Below are 26,181 nucleotides of genomic sequence, written 5' to 3'. Positions count from 1 at the left end.
AGGGGTAGCCTCTTCTCTTCTGGCTGTGCCAGGTGAGGAACGTGAGTACATGACCTATTTGGGCCACTAATGTTTTTGCATGTTCAGAAGACCAGGGGGTCAACAAATGCTGCTGGGCTGTCCTGAGTCTTTAGAATGTATATCAGCTGCACAACCAGGTGGACAAGGACAGGGATGACCAGGTGGACAAGAACAGGGACAACCAGGTAGTCTGTGGGCAGGGACAGCAGGAATCATCGGAGAGCATACCTTGGATCCAAAAGGATACTTTGGCATATCATTTAGAGCGACCCTTGACCCCCGTCACATGAACTAATACAACGTAAACAATTGGGAGTGACTGACCTTAGTCCCTTGGGCACATCAAATTATATTTACATGGCTATCATCTTATGCCATAGGCAAAGTCCAGAAACACTGCAAACACTTGCTTTAAAAAAAACACGGAGATCTATTTTAGGCCTTCCGGGTCACATGCTCAGGTTTCTGAAAGAAACCACCAATTCGTTTTAATCCTACAGTTTTACAGTTTTCTAACTGTGAATAACTTTGCTTTCCTACCGTAAATGTGATGTTTAATGTATTCTGCCTTGTACAAAGGTTCTCACAGGTCTTTTAACTGACAGATGGCGTTCTACCCCATGTTAGACATGGGTGAGGGTTACTGGACTTATTTAGACCACAACAGTTGTTGTGACAACAATTTAATTTCAGTAACATTAACATAATATGTAAATTAAAAAAATTGTGTATTCACACTACAAATGCAATTGGTAGAACATTTTCAGACTAGGACAGTTTTATTCAGATGATTGAGACTTGTTGCTAGGTTTGTGTTAAAGGATATTTTGTGTGTAAATGGGGTAAAATGTAAATTGTCTCATTTCATGGCCCAATTTCCCAACAGAAACTCCTTATAGCCATTGAGGTCTAAAGACAATATCTCACTCCATTTAATTAAAATAAAATTGTTTTCACTACAATTGTCGTAGTCTGAATAGGCTCGAAATAGAAACGGATCTGAAGAAGGCCTGCAATGTAACAAAATATCTGGGTTTGGATGCAAGGGTGCTCACATCAAAGCTAAACCAGCTCACGTCGGAGTTAGACCAGCTCACATCAGAGTTAGACCAGCTCACATCAGAGTTAGACCAGCTCACATCAGAGTTAGACCAGCTCACATCAGAGTTAGACCAGCTCACATCAGAGTTAGACCAGCTCACATCAGAGTTAGACCAGCTCACATCAGAGTTAGACCAGCTCACATCAGAGTAAGACCAGCTCACATCAGAGTTAGACCAGCTCACATCGGAGTTAGACCAGCTCACATCAGAGTTAGACCAGCTCACATCAGAGTAAGACCAGCTCACATCAGAGTTAGACCAGCTCACATCGGAGTTAGACCAGCTCACATCAGAGTTAGACCAGCTCACATCAGAGTTAGACCAGCTCACATCAGAGTTAGACCTGCCGATCTGTTTACTGGATCTGTAATCTACTCTCCTGCGGATGACTGCAGCTGATACCTGGCTGTCTGTACATGTTTAAATACAGACTGAAGTTACAAAGAGAGTGTAATTTATTTGGATAGAAAAAATTCTGACTCATAAACAAGACATTTAATGTCTCTAAACCTACGAGAATAAAAGGAATTTGGCATTTGTTTACTTCCTGGATTGGACGAACGGAAACCTCAAACCTGAGAAACATGCATAGCCTTTAAGTACATTACCGCATGGGCATTTAAAAAGAACAAATCATTTAAAATTTTTATTAAAATATGTATAACACAAAGAATGCGTGGGCGTGTGAGGATGTGTGTGTGTGTGTGTGTTGTTGTTGTCAGTAGCCGGTCAGTGTTGTGGCATTTTCGTGATAGTGTTATTGCAGCGGGGTCGATTTAAAACACCAGGATTAGAAACATGTCTCCTGTCTGATGTTTGTTTGCGTCTGCCTGTTGTATGTTGATGAGAGGGTTGATCCCAGGGTTGCAGGGTTGATCCCAGCGGTTTAATAATCTACACTGGAGATCGGGATTGATGGTCGGCCGGTGACAAGGTTTGGGTCTACCAGAATATCCTAGGGCTATATTTTTTACTGAGGAGACGTGTTTATCAGACAGAGGCTAAGTCCAAAATGGATCTACATCTCTAACAGTGACCCCATTCAGCTCTACTCAAAGCAAGTGCTCAGCAACAGTGCTTTTCTGGCCCAGTCTTTTCTCTGGGACTGTTCCCACTACGTAAAATACAGTGGACTTTTTCTCCCATGTAATATACAGTAGACTTTTTCTCCCACATAATATACAGTGGAATATTTCACTCATGTAATACACAGTGGACTATTTCACTCATGTAATACACAGTGGACTATTTCACTCATGTAATACACAGTGGACTATTTCACTCATGTAATACACAGTTGACAATTTCACTCATGTAATACACAGTGGACTATTTCACTCATGTAATACACAGTTGACAATTTCACTCATGTAATACACAGTGGATTATTTCACTCATGTAATACACAGTGGACTATTTCACCATTGGAATATACAGCTCTGGAATACATTAAGAGAACACTGCACCTTTTTCTTTCCTTTCCAAAAAAGATGAAAAGGAAGGTTTTGAGTGAGGAATAATATGCAATGGACTTTTTCACCCATATGCTTTACAATGGACTATTCCCCCAATGTAATATACAGTGTACTGTTTCACCATGTGACATACAGTGGACCAACAGTTAATTTAAGATAATAATAATAATACTTTCTAAGCACTCGAGGTCACCATACAAGACAAAATCACAATAAAGATAAAAACAAACAGATCAATGCTAAAAGGAGATGAATTGTGATGATGAACATTGATATAAGCAGATGAAAAGTGATGTTGGATATGCCAGTGTGAAAAGATGAGTTTTCAGATGGGTTTTGAAAATGGAAAGCAAGTTGATGTTACGTATTTCTGCTGGAAGAGAATTCCAGAGGTGAGGGGCAGAGCGGCTGAAGGCTCTAAACCCCATAGTGGTCAAACGGGCAGGAGGTACAGTGAGGTGAATAGAAGACCTGAGAGTATGGGTGGGTATGTTGATATGAAGGAGGTATAGTGAGGTGAATAGAAGACCTGAGAGTACGGGTGGGTATGTTGATATGAAGGAGGTACAGTGAGGTGAATAGAAGACCTGAGAGTACGGGTGGGCATGTTGATATGAAGGAGGTACAGTGAGGTGAATAGAAGAAGACCTGAGAGTACGGGTGGGCATGTTGATATGAAGGAGGTACAGTGAGGTGAATAGAAGAAGACCTGAGAGTACGGGTGGGTATGTTGATATGAAGGAGGTACAGTGAGGTGAATAGAAGACCTGAGAGTACGGGTGGGTATGTTGATATGAAGGAGGTACAGTGAGGTGAATAGAAGACCTGAGAGTACGGGTGGGTATGTTGATATGAAGGAGGTACAGTGAGGTGAATAGAAGACCTGAGAGTACGGGTGGGTATGTTGATATGAAGGAGGTCAGTGAGGTGAATAGAAGACCTGAGAGTACGGGTGGGTATGTTGATATGAAGGAGGTCAGTGAGGTACAGATGAGCAAGGTTGTGAATGTTCTTCAAGGTGAGGAGCAGAATATTAAAATAAATGCGGTACTTTACAGGGATCCAATATCCAATAACTGCTGAAGAACAGGAGGGATGTGATTAATAGAAGATGTTCTGGTGATGATACGAGCAGCAGAGTTCTGAACCAGTTGAAGTTTTTGTATAAGTTTGAATGGAAGACCGAAGAGAAGAGAGTTACAGTAATCGATACGGGATGTAACCAGGGTGTGAACGAGAATGGCTGTACTAGTGGGTGTGAGAGACGGACGGACGATTGATGTTACGTAAATGGAAGTATGCAGACCGAGTCACACTATTAATGTGAGCTTGAAATGAAAGTGTGCTGTCGAGGATGACACCCAGACTCTTGACCTGAGGGGAGGGAGAAACTGAGGAGTTATCAATGGAAATCGAGAAACTGTCATGTTTTGTCAGAGATGAGGAGAACCTCCGTTTTGTCATTGTTAAGTTTGAGGAAGTTGCCACTAAACAATATCTAACCAGAATTCTGGAAGGAATTATATATTCAAATGTGAAACATACTGAAATGTGTTCATTAGGTTATATGAAAATTCATGCCATAGACTGTTACAGCAACCCTGTACTGTTATCAAGTTTTAACTTAATGTATCATTGGATAATTAACACAAGTATGATTAGACACCCGCTTTGGGCTGAAGTGACAGTAAGGTCTTAAAGACTTACAGTGGCAATAAAGGGTTAATATCACAAGTTAAGCAACATTGCCCCCCACTGGTAATCTCTGGTAATGTGAACAATACCACGTGCTGGAACTCATTTGATCTTAAAAACTAAAACTCCCATTATGATCTAAAAAACAGACACTCGTAATAAGAGCAAAAAAAAAAAAGAACCTTTCAAATCAAATAAATTATAAAAGGTGACGCAATAACACCATTTCTGTTTCCTTGGGAAACTTCTAGACATGTCATAAGGAAAAATCTGTATTAATGTAAAATGTATACTGCTGCATTGTGGGTATGAATCTGTCTCTCTCTGTCTTTTACCACTTTCCTGTCCAACAACACACAAAATGCAAAATGTAATAAAAATACATAGATTCTAGTACCTGTTTTGTTTGTTTTAAGTGTTTTATTCTGTAAAACATTGTTTTTGTGGTTGTAGATAGACAAAATGCACACACTCCAGACCAGGGGGTCAAAAAGTATTTAAAAGACTAACTCAAAACAAACAAAAGATAATGTACCTAAATTCACAGTTTTAAGACCAGCTCAATAATCACTTAATAAAATCCAGAGTCGGAGAGCAATGACCAGTCCAAAAACTATGGATAGAGGATGATTTTATCATTAAGTTTTGTGAGGCATTTTCAGTGTAAGCCCCCAGAGCTTACAATAGGTGGGCCCCTGGTACAGAAAATGTGTCTGACACCCCAGTTAAGGACACAAATGGGGTTCAGTCACATACAGATAATATAATGGGTCCAAAGATCCCACCAATCAAAGCATGGCTGTATGAGTTAACGGTTGTGATTTAAAAAAAAGATGGAATTATGATTATGGTATTCTGTGTGGCATGGGCCCTCCTGCCAGAAGTCTAAAACAGATGTACTACAGTAGTATTACTGTAATGTCCTGTTGATACACCACTAGGTTAGTTTCATAGACTCTGTCAGCCTGACGTCTGAAGTAATGGACGTGGGTGGCAGCCCTTCTATTCCCGCTCAGCGATGGACACCAGATGGGTATCGATCTCTGCCTCTGACAATGTCCTGTAGGTGGATGGAGAAAAAAGAACACAAGTGGAGGTTAGAGAGGGAAAGAGAGAGTAGTAGAACACAAGAGGAAGTTAGAGAGGGAAAGAGAGAGTAGTAGAACCCAAGAGGAGGTTAGAGAGTGAAAGAGAGACAGAGTGGTTTGGGGACAGACAGAAGAGCGGGAGAGAGACGAACAGGGAATATGAGAAAGAGCACGAGGGTTGTGAGATGGAAAAGAATAAGAGAGAGGGCTAAGTGGGGAAGAAAGGAAAATGTGTGTGACAGTACCTGAACTTGGGGCTTTCCTTAGTGACCACACCCACTTCCAGTTCACTGGGCTTGAAGTCCATGGACAGAACGGAGGAGAGACAGGAGATGGCCATCTACAGGACAGAGACAGAGAGGGGAGGAGAGAGAAGGCAGAGAGTGAGAAAGCAGACCTTCCCTGTTCCTTCCTGTGAGGGTCTCAGTGTATCAGCTCCCTGACCTCCACAGTCCTCTCATACGACAGCTCTGGCCGCTTCTTCAGTTTCTTCTCCAGGTAGCTGTTAGCCTCTGTCTGTTTGGCACCCACGCTGGTGGCCCAGAAGCCACAGAAGTAGCCTGCTGGGTCACACTTGTAGAGCACAGGGCCCAACTGGGGGTCAATGGCCACCAAGAGCATGCCTGGACACAAGGGGACAGAGAGTCAGGGGACAGAGAGACAGGGAAGAAGGGGGCAGAGAGACAGAGAGGCGGTGGACAGACAGACAGAGAGGAGGTGGACTGGGACAGACTGAGAGGAGGTGGACTGGGACAGACTGAGAGGAGGTGGACTGGGACAGACAGAGAGGAGGTGGACTGGGACAGACAGAGAGGAGGTGGACTGGGACAGACTGAGAGGAGGTGGACTGGGACAGACTGAGAGGAGGTGGACTGGGACAGACAGAGGAGGTGGACTGGGACAGACAGAGGAGGTGGACTGGGACAGACTGAGAGGAGGTGGACTGGGACAGACTGAGAGGAGGTGGACTGGGACAGACAGAGGAGGTGGACTGGGACAGACAGAGGAGGTGGACTGGGACAGACTGAGAGGAGGTGGACTGGGACAGACAGAGAGGAGGTGGACTGGGACAGACTGAGAGGAGGTGGACTGGGACAGACAGAGGAGGTGGACTGGGACAGACTGAGAGGAGGTGGACTGGGACAGACTGAGAGGAGGTGGACTGGGACAGACTGAGAGGAGGTGGACTGGGACAGACAGAGAGGAGGTGGACTGGGACAGACTGAGAGGAGGTGGACTGGGACAGACTGAGAGGAGGTGGACTGGGACAGACAGAGGAGGTGGACTGGGACAGACTGAGAGGAGGTGGACTGGGACAGACTGAGAGGAGGTGGACTGGGACAGACAGAGGAGGTGGACTGGGACAGACAGAGGAGGTGGACTGGGACAGACTGAGAGGAGGTGGACTGGGACAGACAGAGAGGAGGTGGACTGGGACAGACTGAGAGGAGGTGGACTGGGACAGACAGAGGAGGTGGACTGGGACAGACTGAGAGGAGGTGGACTGGGACAGACTGAGAGGAGGTGGACTGGGACAGACTGAGAGGAGGTGGACTGGGACAGACAGAGGAGGTGGACTGGGACAGACTGAGAGGAGGTGGACTGGGACAGACTGAGAGGAGGTGGACTGGGACAGACTGAGAGGAGGTGGACTGGGACAGACAGAGGAGGTGGACTGGGACAGACAGAGGAGGTGGACTGGGACAGACAGAGGAGGTGGACTGGGACAGGAAGACCAAGAAAGACGGTTACGAGGATCACTCATCCATCACTCACAGCATCCCAGAGGTCTCATCTCAGCATTCTGCGTGTAAACCTGGGAAATGTCTGCCAGCCTCCGACACAACATGTCTGCCGTGATGTCATAGCCAAACTTGTACTTCCACTCGGCAGCCTCCACCCGTGCCCTGTGAACCTGGGACCGACTGTCCGCTGTGGGGGGGGGGGCGGGAGGGAGGAAGAGAGAGGTCAACGGCTGTGTGCATTTGTGTGCTCAGGGGAAAGCGAGGTTTTGCCCGTGCCGTTCTACACACCGCTGTGTCCAGTCATCACACATCCGATCCTCGGGGTAAGATGGTGCATGTTGGTCAGGGTGGCGGAGTCCAGCAGCTTGTCCTGTCACAAGACGACGACGACAACAAACACACTTTACACGTTAGCAGAACATGACGCCTTGCCGATAGCAGACGCTTCTGGTTCGCTTCGGCAATCTAAACTCTCCGCAAGCGTCAGCTCACCAGCGGCGCGTGCCCTGTCGGCAGAAAAGCTTGAGGCGGCACTCGGTCACGCCAAATGGTTCGTGACCGGCTCCTCTTTCTGATGTCAAGAATCAACATTGCTTTTGCCTTTCTGAGTGGCTACAGATTCAACTTTCCGGCACCTTTCCCACCAGGGGGGCTAAAGCCTTGAAGCTTCTGCACTATGTCGGGTTCTCTAAGCTTTAGGTGAAGACAATGACCACCAAGACTGAAGCTCCTAGTATATGTGACATACTGTACATAATTTAACTGAGCATCTTACCGGTACTTTCTTCTGTGTGACCACCACAGCACAGTCATTCCCCCGGACGCCCAACGATGTCAAACCACCCTGGGCAATGGCCTTGAAGGCATACTCTGATGGACAAAACATGAGAAAATTTGACATTTAAACTTTGTAAATATGGGTGCCCTCTTAAAATCTGCAAAAGTCGAAAGAGAGATTGGGTCTTTAACATTGATGGACAGATTTGTATTATACCACACTTCATCGTGAGTGCCGTAAACCTCAGATGGTAGTGCCTTGCAACGACCAGTGTTGTGGGTTCGATTCCCAGGACATATGATCCAGGTTTTTATCACTTTGTAAAATAGACATTGTTCATGGATAAATGGTATGAAAACGCTGTAAATATGCAACATATTTCCGACTGGCTTATCCGTTTAAAAAGCGTCTGTAACGAACTTATGGCCTGAACTTTTCGCATTCATGTTTATAGCCATTCAAATGGACTAACAGTATCACAGTTTATTTTCTCCAAGAAAAATTCTCACGTAGGTGTTTTGTCCCTTTACTATGTTGACCTTACGCATGGCATGCGAGGAAGAAGAATGAAATCAATCTAAAAGTTGTGCTTTGCTTTCAGCACACCTAGTGAAGTAGCAGTTCACCTAACAATACACGTTACTACTATTGTATGTATGCATAGTATTTGTTTTGTTAAAGTCTAATTCTTTAGTAAGAATATCTAAGGTTTAAGTATGTTGTTATACTAAGATTAGACTACCCAAGGAAGTTCATTTGTCAATAAACATTTGAGAATAAAGCTTACCGACTTGATAGAGGCGGCCCTCTGGAGAGAAGATCGTTATGTGTCGGTCAAATCCAGCATTCGAACCACGGGACATTGCTTAGCGTTGAAAGAAAGTAGGCTACGCTCACTTTAAACGAACTTTCGGTAAATTAGCTACCTATTATAATTTCCTAACGCACAAAATATTCGCGGTACTTGTGTTGTAACATGAAAACAAATAATACCACTTATTATACTACGGTAGACAGCCAAGGATGATTAAGGTGTTTGCCGAGCTTCCCGGTTTGTTTTTACTTTCTCTTTCCTTTTCAATTAACTATAAGAAGGCTGGCTATAATGTGATCGCGGTAGGCTAAGGACGTTGTCTGAGGAACCGTACGTCCCAATTTGCGGGCAATATAAATAATATGAAATTACTATTAATCTGAATCCCGCAGGGTACGCAGATCTGTATTGTATATTTATTTCATAGGCTATGGTAACCTACAGAATAAAACATATTGAAACGTATAAAATATATTTATAGTGTTTTGAGAATAACATTTCGTCTAAAAAACAATGAATTACACCAGCCTACTCCCATTCTATATAGTTGTTTCTGTCTCTCTCTCGCGCGCGCGCTAGCATATACACTTCATTCTGAGCTCCCCAATAAATGTTTATCGATCAGTACCTCTGGCCCAGGCTGCCAAGGCTAATACGTCCTGGCGCGTGGTAGGTTTCTATCTCTGCCACTACAAAAAGATTCAGGTTTATTTTGACACTTAATTTGATGTTATTATACTTAGGTTATGAACGGAATATATAATAACACTGTAATTGTGAGAAATAATGTGAGTAACGTGTACATGAATGCCTGATGAACAACCAGTGTCTTTCTATATTCGTTCCAATTCGAATTTTTTTCCTGTTCTTTTTTGGCACTTTACTACTCAATATTATTATAATTATTATAATATTACTATAATACCCTATCCAGATAGATCTCAGCCGGTTGCTGAGAGTCTCAAGGACCGTATGACCATACACAAGCTCTCTGATGTTTGGGTCAAACTGAGCATGACAACTAGCCGCAGCTGCTCAATAACCTCCAGGCATTTCAAAATGGGGCACAACAGCAATAACTACATAACATTTTATCAGACTGCACCGTAGTGTGTTTCAGAGACACAGTTCCTGGACCTCTTTGCCTCATATTATGACCAAGCTCCAGAGCTCTTTGGGAGGTACAGGAAATTCACTCAAAGATGGTGGATGAGTCAAGACGCACCGGTCAGGTCAAAGATTATTTTTCTCACATTTCAGTCGGCTTTAGGAGGTGACATCTCCAACAGCTGGATATGGGCTGCTGAGTTCATTGTATGTGAACAAGAAAAAAGTTAGATGTCTCACTTCCTCCACTATCTGTAGTGTTATTCTCTTTGCTTGATATTCTCCCACCTAACAAGCAAAGCTCTCTCCTTCCTGTCTTATGCCCTTCCTGATCCCTCCCTCTGTAAACTGACAAATCAGCAGCGCTCCCTACCTGGAAATCAGCACCAATGACCTGTCAGGCATCAGTGCCACAAAGAGCAATGGTCCCATTTTCCCTCTGAGTCAGTGAAATAATTACAGAGGATTTCCAGTTCACCAATTTAGCCTAGCCTAGGCAACTGGGTCCACATTGATGTTTTAGTCCTAGACTTCGCTTAATCTGTGTTCATAAAACCGGCCCCGTTTGCACTTTTTAATCTAAGACCAGGCTTAATCTGTGACTGGGAAACTAACCAATAAGATCTCATGTTGTTATGATTTTCCTCATAGCCTAGCGAATCTGTATCCTCCTTAGTCTGTATGACCAGCCAGGCACATGGATGCTGCTTGCATTAGGCGAGAGAGATTCTGTCTCTCGGTCATTTCCTCTTTTTGCCTAGTTTCCCTTACAGTCATCTACCAAGCTCTTACTTCATAGACGTCTCTGACCTTCAGTGTGACTTGGTTGATGGATCCAGCGCTCCATCAACCATGGGTTCATGATACTCCAGGTGTCTGTAGTGGGAAGAGACCAGTTAACTCCCTCTCTCGCCCACTTCCTGATCCAAGCTGATGTTTATTTGATGAAGCTGCGTTTATCTGTTTGTATTCAAATTTGTTTGCTAATTTCTACAGTGTTTTGTGACACCAGAGAGGAAGACAATCTTTGTGAACAGCCATTATGGGTCCAAGCCAGGGTCCTCCACCCACCTCGCTGCAGTCAATATGGCCTCCACTCAACTCTGTTAAATTGGATCCACAAACAATCAACTTTTCTCACTTTGAATCAGTCACTCACACTGAACTCTATTAAATTCGATTCACTTAAACTCAACTTTGTTCCCTTTGGTACACTAACACCTAACTCAGTTTACTTTGATTCACTTTAATCATACATTTCTGTCCAAACAAATGAAATGCAATCACTTGCAATGACTCCAGTCCAGGGTCCGTATTTATATTGCGCCTCGGAGGAAGAACGCCGATCACGGATCAGTTTGCCCCTTTTAGGCCACAGTGAATAAGATGACACGGTCAGAAGGACTTGACCCTACATCATGGGTTCAACATTTGCCCCTGTACCCCTGACATGGCTCATCCTCCATGACATACCCAGACATGTTGGGGTTTTGCTACTGCTATCGAGCAATAAGAAGAAGCCGGCATTCAGTAGTATCATAGACTGTGCTTTTATTGATCGACAGGCAGCACAAAAGATACAGCAGGCACAAATAACAGCACAGACGTTGACCTCCAGCGAATGTCTCCTGTTCAGTCCACTCACTTCCTACTACCCGTTTTGGTAAATACATTTCTTAATGTTGAACATGTGTACATTCTTAAGTTAATCTCAGGACACCGAGTGGACTCAGCTCGACTTCTCGCATCATGTTGATTCCATTTATAAAGTAGGCGTGTTGGCTTTGTTACACAACCGTAAAAGTGCAGGTAACCGGGCTAGTAAAGAACACTTTAAAATAAGATTAATTAATCTAGAGGAAACGTTAATCTAAATATAGCGTTTAGTCCGGAGCATTGGCCGTGTGCTGGCTTTCCTGTCATTTTTCGGACACATCCCCAGAGAGAAACCAGTGTAACAATGTCACCGTGAATCAATGTCCAATAGAAAAGGGATGACTGATATTTAAAAGTCCATTAATGTTGAATTTGAAGTTAATAAAGGACATTTACTGAAATGCATGATGATATATTTGGCTTTATTGCATACGTTATTATGTAGATTTGTATAGCTTCATATGTTATATCATGAGTTAATGTTTTTATGAACGTAACTGCCATAAATGGTCACCACTCGTGTAAACCCTTGCCAACTTGCAGAGAGCAGTGCACCACTACTGAATGGACACAAGGGGGTACTGTTTCCCAGGACGTCTCATTCAAACAAGGCTGCTACGTACCAGTGATCACATGAAACAACGAAACGATTATATTTAACCCGCCACCTTAAAAAGGTTTTAAAACAGTCTTCAGCGTTTATTACTACCAGATACTAGAGATGGCTTGTCATCGTCTCTCCCTGCTTTAGACCTCCTTGGCTGATTGAGATAAGAGTGCAAAGCTGGGTGAAAAACTGGGGTGGTGTCTTGACCCTGGGCATAGAAGTAGAATTACTAGGATGGACAGATCGATTCATTCTATTTCTATGACCTTGTCCACCTGGGTGACCAAACTAGCAAACGGAAAGGCCTGAGTGTCAGGAAAAACCCTGCAAATCTTGTTGCGGACCATTTCTACTATACTTGTAAAATCAGTACGTTACGACCAGGGGTTCAATTGAGCTAGGTCCCATAATCCAAATAAGAGCCCAGCAAATCTGACTCCCACAACAGTGTTGAATGGATGTGGAGCGCTGGGTTTATTAACATGGTCAGGTGTAAAAGTTAGACTATTATTGGACTAAACCCTTGGCAGTGAAAGCCTTTTTTTTTTGTTGGGGGGAGGGGGACATTCAAGCAAACAACATGTTGCTAACGATCAAAAAGATAACGTTTAGGGTCTGTAGTTTAGACATCTAACATGATTATCACAGTGTGAGGAGTACCCCGTCGTTCCTCAGACCATTCCTTTCATAGGCTCTGAAGTGTACTGTTAGATTACAATAGATGATAGATGTTGCTAATATAATTGCAGGGCTTATTTCTGTGTGAGGATATAAAATATTTTAGAAGCGCCGGGTGGGTGTTAATATTCATTATGGGTTTTTTTTTTTGGGGGGGGGGGGGGGTTTAAGAACTCCGTGGGGACCAACCTCAGTTGAACCCCAAGTTATGACCACTGTACTTGGCTTTCATAGCTTCGGAAACACTATGACATCTCTTACTACCGAGGTCCCCATTGTCATGTTCATTCTCATTGTCACCCCGGTTTCTTCATTAACAGTCTAACATTAACAGTGCATGAGCCAGATTAAACATAACCCTGACATTTTGTCAATACAAACACATGGAACTCAATCACATGAATCAATATGGTCAATATTATAACAGAGTTAAAGTGACAGCAACAAAGCTCACATTTCATTATTGCACAACATCTATATACATAGGACAAGTTGTAAAGAGGACCGCTATGCCATTGAAAGACCTTAAATCCTGAAATGTAGCCTGGGTTTCCCAATCCTCTCCACTCTGACATTTCAGGTATTTGTTTTAACCCTATAAGTGTACAGCTGATTCAATTAGTCAACAAATCCTCAAGCTTTGAAAATGTGTACGGAACACCAGCAGATCTTACATCTGGAAGAAGGTTCAGAAACTCAGATGTAACTAGAGCTTTACACTAGCAGATCTTACATCTGGGAGAAGGTTCAGAAACTCAGATGTAACTAGAGCTTTACACTAGCAGATCTTACATCTGGGATAGGGTTCAGAAACTCAGATGTAACTAGAGCTTTACACTAGCAGATCTTACATCTTGCTCACTAAGCAATATATGACCTAACCAAAGTTTTACATCAGCAGGTCATATATACACATCTTCCTAACTAATCAATCTCTGACCTAACGAAAGCTTTACATATGGTGATTTCTCATCTTACTAAACAATCTCTGATAACGGCAACATGTCTAAAGACCTTGTAATCTCTGATTGCGAGGGGGGGGTTTAATGGAACAACAATACAGAAATATATGCCATCAAAAGCGTTATGATCAATCCACGTATCTATTTAGTTGTTCATGTTTCTGAGTGTGACGCATGTGAAAAAGTCTTGTGTCATGTTATTCATAATTGTATAATCCAGAATACAGGTACAATGTGTGTGTTGTAAATATGCTGTTTGTATGATATATGTGCCACACAGCAGCCATTTCAACCAAAGCAAACTCAAGTATACATACATCTTTTATATAGTTGACCGCAACTGGACATGAACGTATGATTCAAACCTTTACCAGCTAGGCCTAGCAGGGCATCTTACCTGTGTGTGGTTGTGTGTGGGTGTGTGGGTGTGTGTTTGTGTGTATGCATCTGCATGATCATTTCGACCTTAATGACCCCTACGTAGCTCTCGAAGTTCTGCAGTCACTTTTCGCAGCTCAGCCTCAATCTCCAGAAGCTCCTGCAGAGACACAAAGTAGGTCAACACACACACACACACACAGAGACAGACACACACAGAGAGACAGACAGACACGAACAGAGACAGACACACATACATACACAAACAGGCTCACAGACAGACAGCCACAGCCAGTGATTACAGACAGACAGCCAGTTAGTGATAACAGTACTACACAGACAGACTGACAGGCAGTCAGTCAGTGATTACAGACAGACAGTCAGTGATCACAGACAGTCAGTGATTACAGACAGAGACACAAATCAGTGTTTACAGACATACAGTCAGTTAATGATTATAGACAAACAGTCAGTGATTACAGCATCACTTTCACAATCTGTTGACTCCAACCTACTTACATCTCCTTCATCCTTCTCAGCATCATCATCATCATCATTATCCTTTCTCTCCACATCTGACTCTTCCTCTTCCCAGTCTTCCTCCTCCACATCCTCATCTTCTTCATCATCATCATCATTGTCCCTGTACCTTTCCTTTTCAAATTGCCGGGTGCTTTCATCACTCGCTTTCTCCATCATTCGTTTCTGCTGAGGCTCCTTCACATCGTCGTCCTCTCCAGCTTCCGTCCCCAGTTCCCGAGGAGTGGCAACCTGCTCCTGACCATGTCCGTTCACCGTCTCCGCCTCCCTGGCTTTCTCTCTATTTTTCTCCTCCTCTTCTTCTTGCTCCTCCTCTTTGACGTGTTTCATTTTTTTAAGGAGCTCCTCTAGTTCCTCCTGTTTTTCCTCTCTCTCTTTCTCCTTCTCTGCATTCTTCTTGCTATCCTGTTCTTTCAGAAGCTCTTTGAGCTCTCGCTCCACCTTCTCTTTCTCCACGAGGAGCTCCACCTCGTTGTTCTTTCTCTCTTCGCTGCGTTTCTTCTCTTCACTTTCAAGGATTTCTAGACGCCTTTTCTCTCCCTTTCTCTGTTCCTCCTTCTCTTCCTCCTCTTTCTTCCTTCTCTCCTCCTCAGCTTCTGACCCTTGCTGGAGCTCTTTTTCCTTCGCCGACTCGTACCTTTTCTTTTTAAGCTCTTTGAGCAGTTCCTCAAGTTCCCTGTCATCGTTTTCCTCCTCCGCTTTCTTTGTGATTTCAGCCGCGAGGAGCTCCTCTAGCTCTTTGGTGCTCTCCTCCTCATCAGCACTTTTCTCCTCTAGTCTGGGCTCCTCCCTCATCTCGTCCTTTGTTCTGTCCATCATTTCTACCTTTGCTTCCTCCTCCTCTGTCACTTTTTTCATCCTCAGTTCATTGTTCTTCTCCTCTCTCTCTTCTTGGCTCTTCTCTCCCTCAGACTGGTTCCCCTCATACAGCTCCTTCTTCCTCCTGAACTCCTGCTCCCTCTCCCTCTCTGAGAGAAATAAATAATTTGAGGTGGTTATTTACTGTACAATTTAAATAATATTACAGCATAGCATAGTGGAGAGCTTACTACAATACGATGGCTTCTCTTAATTAGTCAATTCTGAGATTCCATTACACTTGTCCTCCTGGCTCTAGCCTGGGCCTATAAGCGTGTGTTATCACATCTGCTAGGCTTGGGGTAGCAGGGATTGGCATGATTCACGATAACCTGAAGAAGACAGTTTAAACGTCAAACGCTGGTATTAAATTATTGCAATCTGAGCATACCAGTGTGTGGCTTTCTTACCCTTTACAATTGTTTTCGCTCCACCAGCCGACACCTCACCTAACCGGTCGTGCGTTTTCCCCTACCTTTAACAAACCGCTTGGGACCCAGGCTAAGCCAGTACCGAGTGGTAAGATACCAGCTAAGAACCACAGCGAGACTTACCGTCCTGGGCAAGCTCCTGCAGTTCCCTCAACAGGCCCTGGTGCCTTTGTAACGCATTACCTGCTAAAAAACATGGCTCATTACAACTTGGCTGGGGGTTTCTAGAATCAGGATCATAAGGAGGAAATTGTTTAATCATTTAGATATCGAATAGTATCGGCTGAACATGGTTTGTGTCGGTGCCGCTGAGCGAGGGTTTGAGGTGACAGGAGATGGGAGTTGTCATGTCACCTGTTAGTTGCGTCTCACAACCAGGATGCGGAACAGCTCCATTACCCTTCAGAGAGTCCTGAAAACAATCAGTTACCTGCAGTACCCACACACACACACGCACGCACACACACACACACACACAAAAGAATGCAGAAAAAAACTAAGCGGATATATTTGGCAGGGTTATGACATATGTCATGCAAATGTCATAGATATCACACAAATGATTTTTGTCTGACCTTTCCATCCACAGGAGGTGAGGATAGTGGCAGACATCCCACTAGGGAGAGACAGGGAGAGGGAACAAGAGGCCGAGAGACAATCAGGGTGATAGAGTAGAGAGTGAGTGAGAGAGAACAAGAGATTAAAATGTGGTCTTTCAAATTAATTGCACATTTTGACAACATCACTATCGGAAGGAATCAGAGACGACCAGGAACAGAATAGAAAGTAATTGTCGTGTTGGACCTAAAAGAAACAGGATCCATTTCTTCATTACGGACAGGACCGTCACATAAGCAGAAAATAGAAAAGGGAAATCTCCATGGCATACGTTCAAAAACAGGGTCAGTGGTCTTCTCTTTCGCAAGGAGTTACGCAGGGATATTTTTTTTTATCGATTATTGACAATGGAGGTCACCCATAGGACTTCAGATGCTCGTGGGAGCAGCATGGGACTGTAGCCTGCGTGGGTGAGAGTGTTCCGGTTTCTAAGCTGGGACGCATAGGTCCTAAAAGCTTCAATCCCCAGTTTATTGGCTTTACCAGCCTCACGTCAACTCTTGCCTAGAAAATTGGCAAGCGGACAGTAGATTATACTGCATGTTCGTTCACACACGCAGTGTCTATTGGAACTACTTTTCGTACTGAACCAGAAGGCATAACTCAGTCGTCGTTAAATAAAACCCTCCGATTTCACATAAATACGTGGTGCCTGAACCATTTATCACACTTGTAGATCCGTGCAATAGACTTCCCGAAAGGCACTGCAACTGATGCAAAAGTGTTTGCGTCAAACCATGGAAACGTGGGCAGGCAACATTATGGCATTTTCAGACATCGTTGAAACACCACGCGCATCATAAACTGGCTACAGCGTACAGTTTCTTTTATCTCACGCGGACAGACCGCAACGTTAGTTACAGAAGCGCACGCGTGCTGTTTCCCTATTCACCTGTGCGCCGCCCCCGACAACATCCTCCCAATTAGGTTTGGAGGGGTGTATGTTTAGTATCAGCCTTGATTTATTTAATCCTTATATCAGACTTTATACGAGTATTATTAAGCGCCAGTGTGATGACAGACTATGTAGACTTCAATCACAGGTGAATATGGACACCTAACAGGTTTAGGATGAGACCTACCAGCGGTGCGCTTTAAATTATGTAACAATCCAGTTTACCTTGTTCCTATCGATAGCCTAAAGCGAATATATTTTATAAAAATTGCCCTTTTTATGCGTTTCGTATTCTGTCACACATTGCATTCTCCCATCCGCTGTATTTAATAGGCCTATGTAGAATACAAATCAACATACAGACTCAAACATAAACATTCTGCTCACAGAAATCATAGGAAACGGTCACATATTATGTACCATTATGTCCCAAACAAAGCTATCAGTAAAACGCCTTTAATATGCTTTTAGAATAGGATCGCTAAAGAATCGAAATATATGTTACTTCTGTAGCTCACACTATACGCTCACATATTGATTGGTCAGCAGCCTTTGAAATAGGTATAGGATTCTACTAACCTCCACTAAATGTCCAGAGCAACGCCGTGAAAATAAATACTCCCATAGGATCAGAATGTAAAGGCCCTTGAGTAACGAAAAATAACCTTGAAATGATAAGGCTGTTTCTGGAACTGCTCTCGACGAGCGAGCGACGACCCGCTAGGAGGAGCAGAGGCGCCCGTGCTCGGCTCAGATAGGTAGGTAATACCACAGGTCAGGGAGATGATGCCAGGTTCAGGCGTCACAACTAATCTCTCGTGACTGACCTACTCAAACAAAACATTGACTGGGTATCGTAATGTTTCGGGAAAGAATGCGGTAGGTGGAATAATACAGAAACGTATATTTTAGTTGAATTCAGTCTATTTTAGACAGCCTTCCCAATGATTGTATTGAAACCGCCCATATTTATTTTTTTCACCTATAGTTCAATTTTAAAACTGTTTTATTTCTCCCATATTTTAACATGTTATAAGGTTTTGTTGTTACATCGTCTAAGGTTTTTGTTTTGTATGCGCTACCAACAGTATATGAGCATGCCCAAAGACGCATTGACCCAGTTGACTTCCTGGTTGAAAGTATAAAAATAATTATTCGGAATTGTTTGAGATTAAATGTGTCCACTGAAAGTAACCTGCTGCTTGGTTGCAGATTGGAATTCATTGATCAACTTGAGTGATACATCTTTGTTTAATAGTTTATTTTGAAGAGACAAACATTCAATGTCATCTTGACACATTCACAAACAGTACTGTGATATAAGTATATTTACATGGCCTAGCTACACAGAAGCAGTGAACATCCGTAAGGAAAACAGGGTTGTTCTGTGTGTCAGTGATGTCATCTGAGCTTCGAGACAGGGCGGCATATGCGATTGGGCTGGTTTGGTCCAATGTATGTCAAAGGAGAGTATTTTGGCTTTTCAATCACCTCTAAACCAAGGTAGGGCTGCAAAGCCGGAGGAACAAGCACCGTCCCCTCCTGAGTGAGTGTCGGGGAGACAAAAGATAAATGAGAAAAATTCAGAGACATCACTAACCTGTGTCAATCATGTATTCACACAATGTACTGGGGACAAATGGCCTCACTCACCTTGGTCTGGTGAGTCTCCAGTATAGCAATGATGGTACGAGGAATAGCGCATGCTGTGGCATTGACCTGGTGTACAGAAGAAAACAATGGTGGTCAATATAACCTTTGAGCTTACGTATACATGCTCTTGTCCAGAGCATGTATACGTAAGCAAGCACCACACCCTACTAACTGAGGTGGCACATGGACCAACTGATCTTCAAGGATTCTTCTCTGTTTGTGTCAGCTAGCGCATTCAGCGCGTCAGCAGGACAGAATTTCATGGCCTTTGAAGAACGTGTTGGCCTCTACCCAGCCTCACCGTGTGAGCATACTGCAGGCTGCCGTCTTCCCGCTCATAGAGAATGTTGAGGCGTCGACTCTGATAGTCGGTGCAGTTGGAACCGCTGGAGATCTAAAGCACGGCCAAAGAAGAAACAGAAACATCAGGGCGGGATTCCAGGACAGACAATCATAAACACCACTAAGACAGGGGTTCTGAGATCTCCTGTGGTCCCACGTGCAGCTAACAGTTTGGTTGTAAGCCCTGAACTCTCTCATCTGAAACAGTCATGTGAAATAGTCAAGGGCTTGACGATTCATCGCCGAGTTGATTCAGGTGTGCTAGCTCTGGAATACATCTAACACATGGAATGGTCCCTGGAGAGGTTGGAGACCCACTTATCCAGCATATAGTTGATTGTTGGTGGTGTCATTATTCCCACCTCTCCAAAGCTGTTCCTCCCTGGCATCCAGGCCTCAATGTCGTATTTCCTGTGTGCTGGACGACCCAGCTCCTGAGTTGGCATGTCCAGCACTCTACGGGTCGACAGCAGAGGATTAGTCAAAAGACATTCATTCAGGGTATGTGAGCAGAGTTGAGATGTCAGGAAATAATATGTGTATTCTCTGTTCTTGGTCCCTGTCTGTAGGCCCTGCTTATGGTCCCTGTCTGTAGGCCCTGCTTATGGTCCCTGTCTGTAGGCCCTGCTTATGGTCCCTGTCTGTAGGCCCTGCTTATGGTCCCTGTCTGTAGGCCCTGCTTATGGTCCCTGTCTGTATATCCTGTTTATAGTGTTTTGTCTGTATATCCTGTTTATAGTGTTTTGTCTGTATATCCTGTTTACCGTACAAGCACCATTTCACTGTTTCGGCAAATAAAAGGTTATTCTGACAACACAAAAATACATATATAGTAAATATACAGGTGTTTAAAAAACACTGACTCTCAAATCATTCACTGACACGCATCTATCCATCCACACCATATGACCCAGAACACCCCTCACCTGTAGTGAAGATCCAGGGCCGAGAAGATCTCCTTCTGCAGGCAGAGGAACTCCTCCAGCATCTGAGAGCTCTCGTCCCCCGTCTCATCCGCGGTCACGCCGAACATCTCCACCTGGACGGACACGCACGCGGCAGACGGAGGGAACGAACAGCGTTAAAACATGGCAGACAAGTTGGTCTTCGGCTGACCGTGACCTATGTGGCTTTGTCTGGCGTCTTGCAAGGCGGGCTCTCATCGCCACTGGGATGCCCTCCCTCCAATGCCATTGGGGGGTGGAGAAACTGGCTTGTTGTTGTCTCTCTGTTGCGCACCTGTGCAATTGGGCTGTACCCTGCTGGCAATACTCTACCCTCATTCAGGGGGGTTGCGATTGGTGGGTGTCCCTTTGGTTGATGCCTGGCAATGTAGGTGGATTGATTTCCTGCCTGTTGGGCCCTATCCAGGGCCTCCTCCGGGTAGGGCCACAGTGTCACCGGTCTTACGCTGCTATATTATTGTGCTGGGGGAGTAGGGTCAGTTCTCCTTCTCCACTATAAATCCTTGTAGATCTAAGGAATGCATTTTCTAAATGTTCCCGGTCTCCTGCTGTTTTAAACTTAGGAGGACATGAGGTCCTGGCCCACACCTGAGGAGTACCAGGCTTGAAAGACCCATTGCTGTCCCTGTCCAAAGTCCTCCTGGTTGTGTTGCAGATCAAGATGATACCGGACGATTTCAGCTGCCACTGTGCTGACACCTTCTCCTCCCCCATGTTGTCCCTGTCCTTGTCCATCTGGTCATGCTTCCGACCTGGACTAAGTTTACATAGACTCTGGACTCAGCCCACATGCATTTATTAATTATTACAATTTGTACTCTTAATATGTTCACCCGGCACAGCCAGAAGACGACTGGTCACCCCTCTGAGCCTGGGTCCTCTCTAGGTTTCTTCCAAAATTTCGGTCTTCTTAAGGAGTTTTTCCTAGCCAGTGAAATTCAACACTACTGTTGTTTGCTCCTTGGGGTTTAAGGCCGGGTGTTTTCTAAAAGCACTTTATGACATCTGCTGATGTAAAAATGGATTTATAAATACATTTGATTGATTGATTGATTGGCGTCACCTTGTTGAAGTGGTGTACCCGGTAAAGACCCCAGGTTTCCCGGCCGGTGTCGGTCTCAGCCCGGTAACAGGTGCTGCTGCACACTGACCTGCAATGGAAAAGTGGACTGCTCATCAGCGACAAAAATAAACAACATATTTGACTTTGTGATCTTGAGATATGCAAGGAGGGGTCTCACCTGACAGGCAGGTCCTTTTGGTTAACAGCGTGGTCCATGAAATAGCCTGGGAGAGGGTAAGACATTGAATTGTTACCTAGACAACGGCACACTAGAACATCCCTGATTTAAAAAATGATCGTCCCCACCATCACTACATAGCCCCCCACCCCTGCCCATCGAACACACGACCCCTGGCCCTCACCTGCTATGCCCACCTCCCCAGTGCCGGCCAGATTCAGGTCAGGGAACTGGGTGGGGTCTAGAGAGTACACTTGAGACCTGTGGGCGTGGGGCTGCATCCCACAACCCTCCTGTGGACAAGAGGCACACACACACAGAGAGAGAGGAAAGGGAGGAGAGAGAGAGAGGGAGGGGAGAGTGAGAGGGAGGGGAGAGAGAGCGAGAGAGAGAGCGAGGAGGGAGAGAGAGAGCGAGAGAAAGAAATGTCAATTGCGCACACAAAAAAGACCTTGCTTTCAAAAAAGGAGATAAAACTTTACATGAGTGCTTCTGTCTTTCTTCCCAGTTTGAACACTGAATCTTATTATGTACGTTAAAAAAAATTGCCACGTCTGACTAATGGCCAGGTCTGACTAATCCTAGTTTACTTGAGGGGCCGGCACAATCTCCAGACCCCAGCCTCATTTGGATTAAATGGAAAACCAGCATGAATACGCCGTCGAGTCGGCTTTGAAAAACGTCCCCTGTGGAAGGTTTTTACCACACCTCGGATATCCATACCTCAACGAACTCAGCTTGTTCCAGGGTTAGGGGTGCAAGAGGCTGTACCTGAGAGGCTGGCCACTGAGTGTGACAGTGTGCATGAGGGATAAAGGCAGATACTCACAAACACAGCCCCCTTCAGAATATCCGGAACTACCATTGGTATGAACCCCTGAGTGGAGGAAAAACAGAGGATTGCCCATCAAAGTAGGTAGAAATTACCACCTCAAATTTGCAGATACATTCAACAACATTCTATATGACGACAGAGAGAATGACCCACTCAACCATATACACACACGCGCGCACACACGCACGCACACACACGCAGGCACGCACCCGTCGCTGCAGAGTCTCCAGGGCAAAGTTCTGAAGGGCCGACTGGAGTCTGGCCCCTGCTCCCCTGAGATAGTACGACCTGTGACCTGAGATGTGAGCTAGACGCCTGCGGAAAGAAGAGCAGACCGCAAGTCATAATTAACACCATAAACACTTTAGAAATCCTTGGGGAGGTAAATCAAAATATTTATAATCTGAAAATCTAGCTGCGATCCTGCTTTAAAACATCCTAATTTACTAATGACACGCCCTGAAGCATCTGATAACCGTAACACCTGAGGTTGACTCTGGTGAACACCTGTGGTTTGACTTCACCGTTAATGGTTTGTTTATGTCTACCAGTAGGCCTTCAGCAAAAACACTCAACGATAAACAGATCAGAATGAACCGAGACCGGTATATTGTGGAGCAATATAAGGGAGTGGAGCAGGGGAGACAAAGACAAAATGAGACATTAGAAATTAGAATGAATCTCACTGAATTAGCCTCTTCTTCCATCATGCTCATTAGGAAATGCTTTTGGTTTCAGGGTGCAGTTAGGTGTCAAAAGTTTTGCAAAAGAGAACATCTTGATCTTTAAAAGCTGCTGAGTGATAAGCGGCCTGGCAAGGAACCCTTGCAGACTTCATTCCTGATGGAAGAGCTGGCAATTTACAGATGTGTGTTGGGATCAATACTTTCCTGAAATCTAAGATTGCAAGAACATATTTTTAAAGTCAGCTAAATGCTCTTACTCTTCGGTAACTCAACAGATTAAAAGTCACATAGAAAAGAGTTTGGAATAAAAGCTTTCTGTCCTGCAACTAAACAGTCTTTTTCCCCCAGTATTAATACACCATAGAGAAGCAAACCTCTGTCTGATAAGACCCAGCTCCTCCCCGATCTCTAGGTGCCCCCTGGGTTTGAAGGCAAACACTGATGAAAAAGGAAAACAGAATATCAAAACAATGTTCTACTGTAGAAGTCTATGAGATCAAGAGGACAGGATGTTATTGTGTCGCTATGTCTACTTACCAGGCTTCTGTCCAATCAGCTCCAACACTCTTGCTTGGCTCTCATCTCCGATTGGCTGAAAGAGGAATACGGGATGTTGGACAATGAAACCAGAGCTCCAAACCAATACCTTTTCCAAAAACACCAAAGTAGTTGAAAGTCTGCATCTAGTGGCCTGGGGTGGTGCAGCATCCGGCCCACCGCTCTTTCAGCGGAAATTCCCACCTCTATCTTCCACCACTTTCCTGTCCAATGAAGCATAAGACGCCTGAAACAATATTGTTACAAATCTATGCTCCCTCTGATGCCTGAAAAAAAATATAGTGTGTGTGTGTAGCCTAAAGCAGTTTTTCAGAGTGTGTTCTCACCACATCAGGGTGTGTAGTGTTGGGCAGTCTTAGGGCTCGGTTGTAGTGCTCCTGTTCCAGCTCACTCTCCCGTGGGTACAGCTGAACCAGCCGCAGGCGGATGTCCCGCCCCTCCCTGGTCGCCTGCTGGAACTCCGGAATCTAAGGGCAGTAAGAGGGTTTCTTTCCTCACAGGTATGTTCTTTCCGTTCGGCCTGGACAATGAAACAACATAAAACCACTGCAATCGCTTACATTAGCCAGGGTCTTCTTGTCATTCTGATCCTGTGAAAATAAAGCAAACAGTGACGATCACGAGTGTTTCCACACAAAGACAAATATCTTGTGGTAACGCAAAGACACGTTGCTGTGGAGCACAGCTATGGGTACCGTATACCTCAACTCACCACAAGAGCCCGCACTCTGTCGCTGATCACTTTCTTCTGCTCCTCCAGCTGGGTGATGTCCCTGCGCACGGCTTCAAGCTGCTTCCAAACACACACCTGCAAAACAAACACACACCACAGGTTAGCTAACGAATCAGAGTGATATAGCAGATTCCGGCTTTCAGTCTGAAACTATTCTAAAGGCTTGGAACGTTTCCTGACAAGCAGCTTGTATTGCTCCCTCCGCTGGGTTGTGCTCTCCCAGCTTGGGTCGTCGTCAAATGAAACTTCCATATTGGGAACATTCCGGTCAATAGCAAAGCCAACAATATGACAGGCCCTGAGGGAGTGCCTTGCTTCATGAGGTCTCTTAAATAGTACTCCTGGGTTTTCCTGTGTTGTGTGCACATACCTCTTTCAGTGCCTGAGCGGTAGACAGGACTTCTGTGACTAGTTATCTTTGGCCTACAGCTTAGAAAGCAGTAAATCTGATTCCTATTAGTTATCTTTGAAAATGTTATATTGTCAAAATGATGGAGGGGAGGGTGATTTGAAAAATGTATAACATTATTTGCCTTAGTTACACATCTAATTTCAGTCCAAAAAGAAAAGGTATAGATAAAAACAAAATGTACAAGTGACCAAAAAAGTATTGTCTGGAAAACAGAATTGTTTTCATCAAGCCAGCTTTCGTAGCGTATCTGTAGACGGCATTCAGATCTCCAATTACTCATCACAGCCTGATGAAAACACAACAGGTTAAAAATACAGCCACAACAAGAGGCTGTTGTTTTCTTGTGCATGTCAACTCCATGAGACCTCAGTCACACTTGACAAATGTGGCTGCAGTTACTTTTCACGGCAATTGTCATGCCACATCCAGATCAGTGCAACTTCATGTCGGTAGTGCAACCCTCTTGTGCCACTTAAACCCCTCCAACATACCTAGAATGCTGCAGACAGCCTAGTGTTCAGACAGACAACCTTATTGCCAATGGAGTAGCAAGTGGAAGTGCCAATCCCCACCTTCAAGTTCAGACCCTACATGCGTACCCAAGGCCACCTCTGGTTACTTGGCAATCAAACCCCTATGGGCCCGGCAGCGCCCGCCTTACCCTGACAACGCTTTTCTCTGTTACAACACCCCAAAATGGTTGAAGTACCTTAATTTTGAGATGCTGTTTGAACATTTGTGACTAATTTTATAACAATGTTGTTGAGTAAATATACTCATCTACCTTGAGCAGAATGCAGTAACTGTACGTCGCCGTGGATAGGATTTGTTTAATGTGTTGGTATAGGGCAGACAGCAAGTAACAAATCAGAGGCAATTACTCTTGCATTTAGAATACAATTGAATTACACAAGAACATGACAAAACCATAAAACTAAGTTACATCTACGGTATATAATATGATGTGGTGGAACGGGATATACAGAAAAGCTTACAATCTCCCTGACATCTTCGCCCCGCAGATCACCTTTACGACTCTCCACATTGGCAATGACCTGGTCAGTCTCTTCGCACACAAGTCGCATGTCCAGGTCTGGTTTGTCACTGTAGCCATCGCGTACATGTTCATACAGACTACTTCGCAACTCATGAGTGGAGCGGCTGGGAGTAAATACATTTATTCCCTGCTTTGCAAAGTGTCTTGAAACCGGTTTAAGGACATTCAATGTGCCAAGCCTTGCAACTATGCCAATGCAAGTCGCCATGTTCCAATGCGGAAGTAGGATATGTTAATAGGAGAGGCGGAA

General features: G+C 44.5%; 3 protein-coding genes across 5 annotated transcripts; all 3 read right to left on the bottom strand.

Annotated features, from left to right (window-relative positions):
• Positions 1 to 5,215: 5,215 nt before the first annotated feature.
• Positions 5,216 to 10,093, bottom strand: psma6l (proteasome 20S subunit alpha 6, like). Of its 2 annotated transcripts, none has more exons than XM_020049946.3 (7): positions 9,973 to 10,093; positions 7,903 to 7,997; positions 7,416 to 7,497; positions 7,159 to 7,314; positions 5,827 to 6,005; positions 5,628 to 5,722; positions 5,216 to 5,354 (listed from the first exon to the last, which is right to left on the bottom strand). In XM_020049946.3, the coding sequence occupies exons 3-7, from the start codon at positions 7,462 to 7,464 to the stop codon at positions 5,297 to 5,299; spliced, it is 537 nt and encodes a 178-aa protein (XP_019905505.1). In that variant the 5' UTR covers positions 7,465 to 7,497; positions 7,903 to 7,997; positions 9,973 to 10,093; the 3' UTR covers positions 5,216 to 5,296. The 2 variants fall into 2 exon arrangements, with proteins under 2 accessions (XP_019905505.1, XP_010896958.1); XM_010898656.4 differs by lacking the exon at positions 9,973 to 10,093 and adding an exon at positions 8,693 to 8,982.
• A 1,267-nt stretch (positions 10,094 to 11,360) lies between these two features.
• LOC105026882 (golgin subfamily A member 6-like protein 22) lies at positions 11,361 to 18,222 on the bottom strand. 2 transcript variants are annotated; one of them, XM_010898658.5, is made up of 6 exons: positions 18,029 to 18,222; positions 16,512 to 16,552; positions 16,291 to 16,366; positions 16,060 to 16,122; positions 14,627 to 15,615; positions 11,361 to 14,267 (listed from the first exon to the last, which is right to left on the bottom strand). In XM_010898658.5, the coding sequence occupies exons 1-6, from the start codon at positions 18,072 to 18,074 to the stop codon at positions 14,196 to 14,198; spliced, it is 1,287 nt and encodes a 428-aa protein (XP_010896960.2). In that variant the 5' UTR covers positions 18,075 to 18,222; the 3' UTR covers positions 11,361 to 14,195. The 2 variants fall into 2 exon arrangements, with proteins under 2 accessions (XP_010896960.2, XP_010896961.2); XM_010898659.4 differs by having other exon boundaries at positions 16,060 to 16,119.
• A 469-nt stretch (positions 18,223 to 18,691) lies between these two features.
• Positions 18,692 to 26,169, bottom strand: sars2 (seryl-tRNA synthetase 2, mitochondrial). The gene is made up of 16 exons (XM_010898661.4): positions 25,870 to 26,169; positions 24,442 to 24,537; positions 24,290 to 24,319; positions 24,056 to 24,196; positions 23,709 to 23,763; positions 23,546 to 23,609; positions 22,695 to 22,800; positions 22,480 to 22,527; positions 21,835 to 21,943; positions 21,651 to 21,696; positions 21,473 to 21,560; positions 20,371 to 20,483; positions 19,807 to 19,900; positions 19,404 to 19,496; positions 19,103 to 19,168; positions 18,692 to 18,991 (listed from the first exon to the last, which is right to left on the bottom strand). The coding sequence occupies exons 1-16, from the start codon at positions 26,137 to 26,139 to the stop codon at positions 18,851 to 18,853; spliced, it is 1,560 nt and encodes a 519-aa protein (XP_010896963.2). The 5' UTR covers positions 26,140 to 26,169; the 3' UTR covers positions 18,692 to 18,850.
• Positions 26,170 to 26,181: the final 12 nt, after the last annotated feature.

The sequence above is a fragment of the Esox lucius genome, chromosome 1 (assembly GCF_011004845.1).
Source record: "Esox lucius isolate fEsoLuc1 chromosome 1, fEsoLuc1.pri, whole genome shotgun sequence".
NCBI lineage: Eukaryota > Metazoa > Chordata > Actinopteri > Esociformes > Esocidae > Esox > Esox lucius.
Note: the sequence above shows the minus strand (reverse complement) of the source record. Positions and strands in the feature narration are given on the sequence as shown.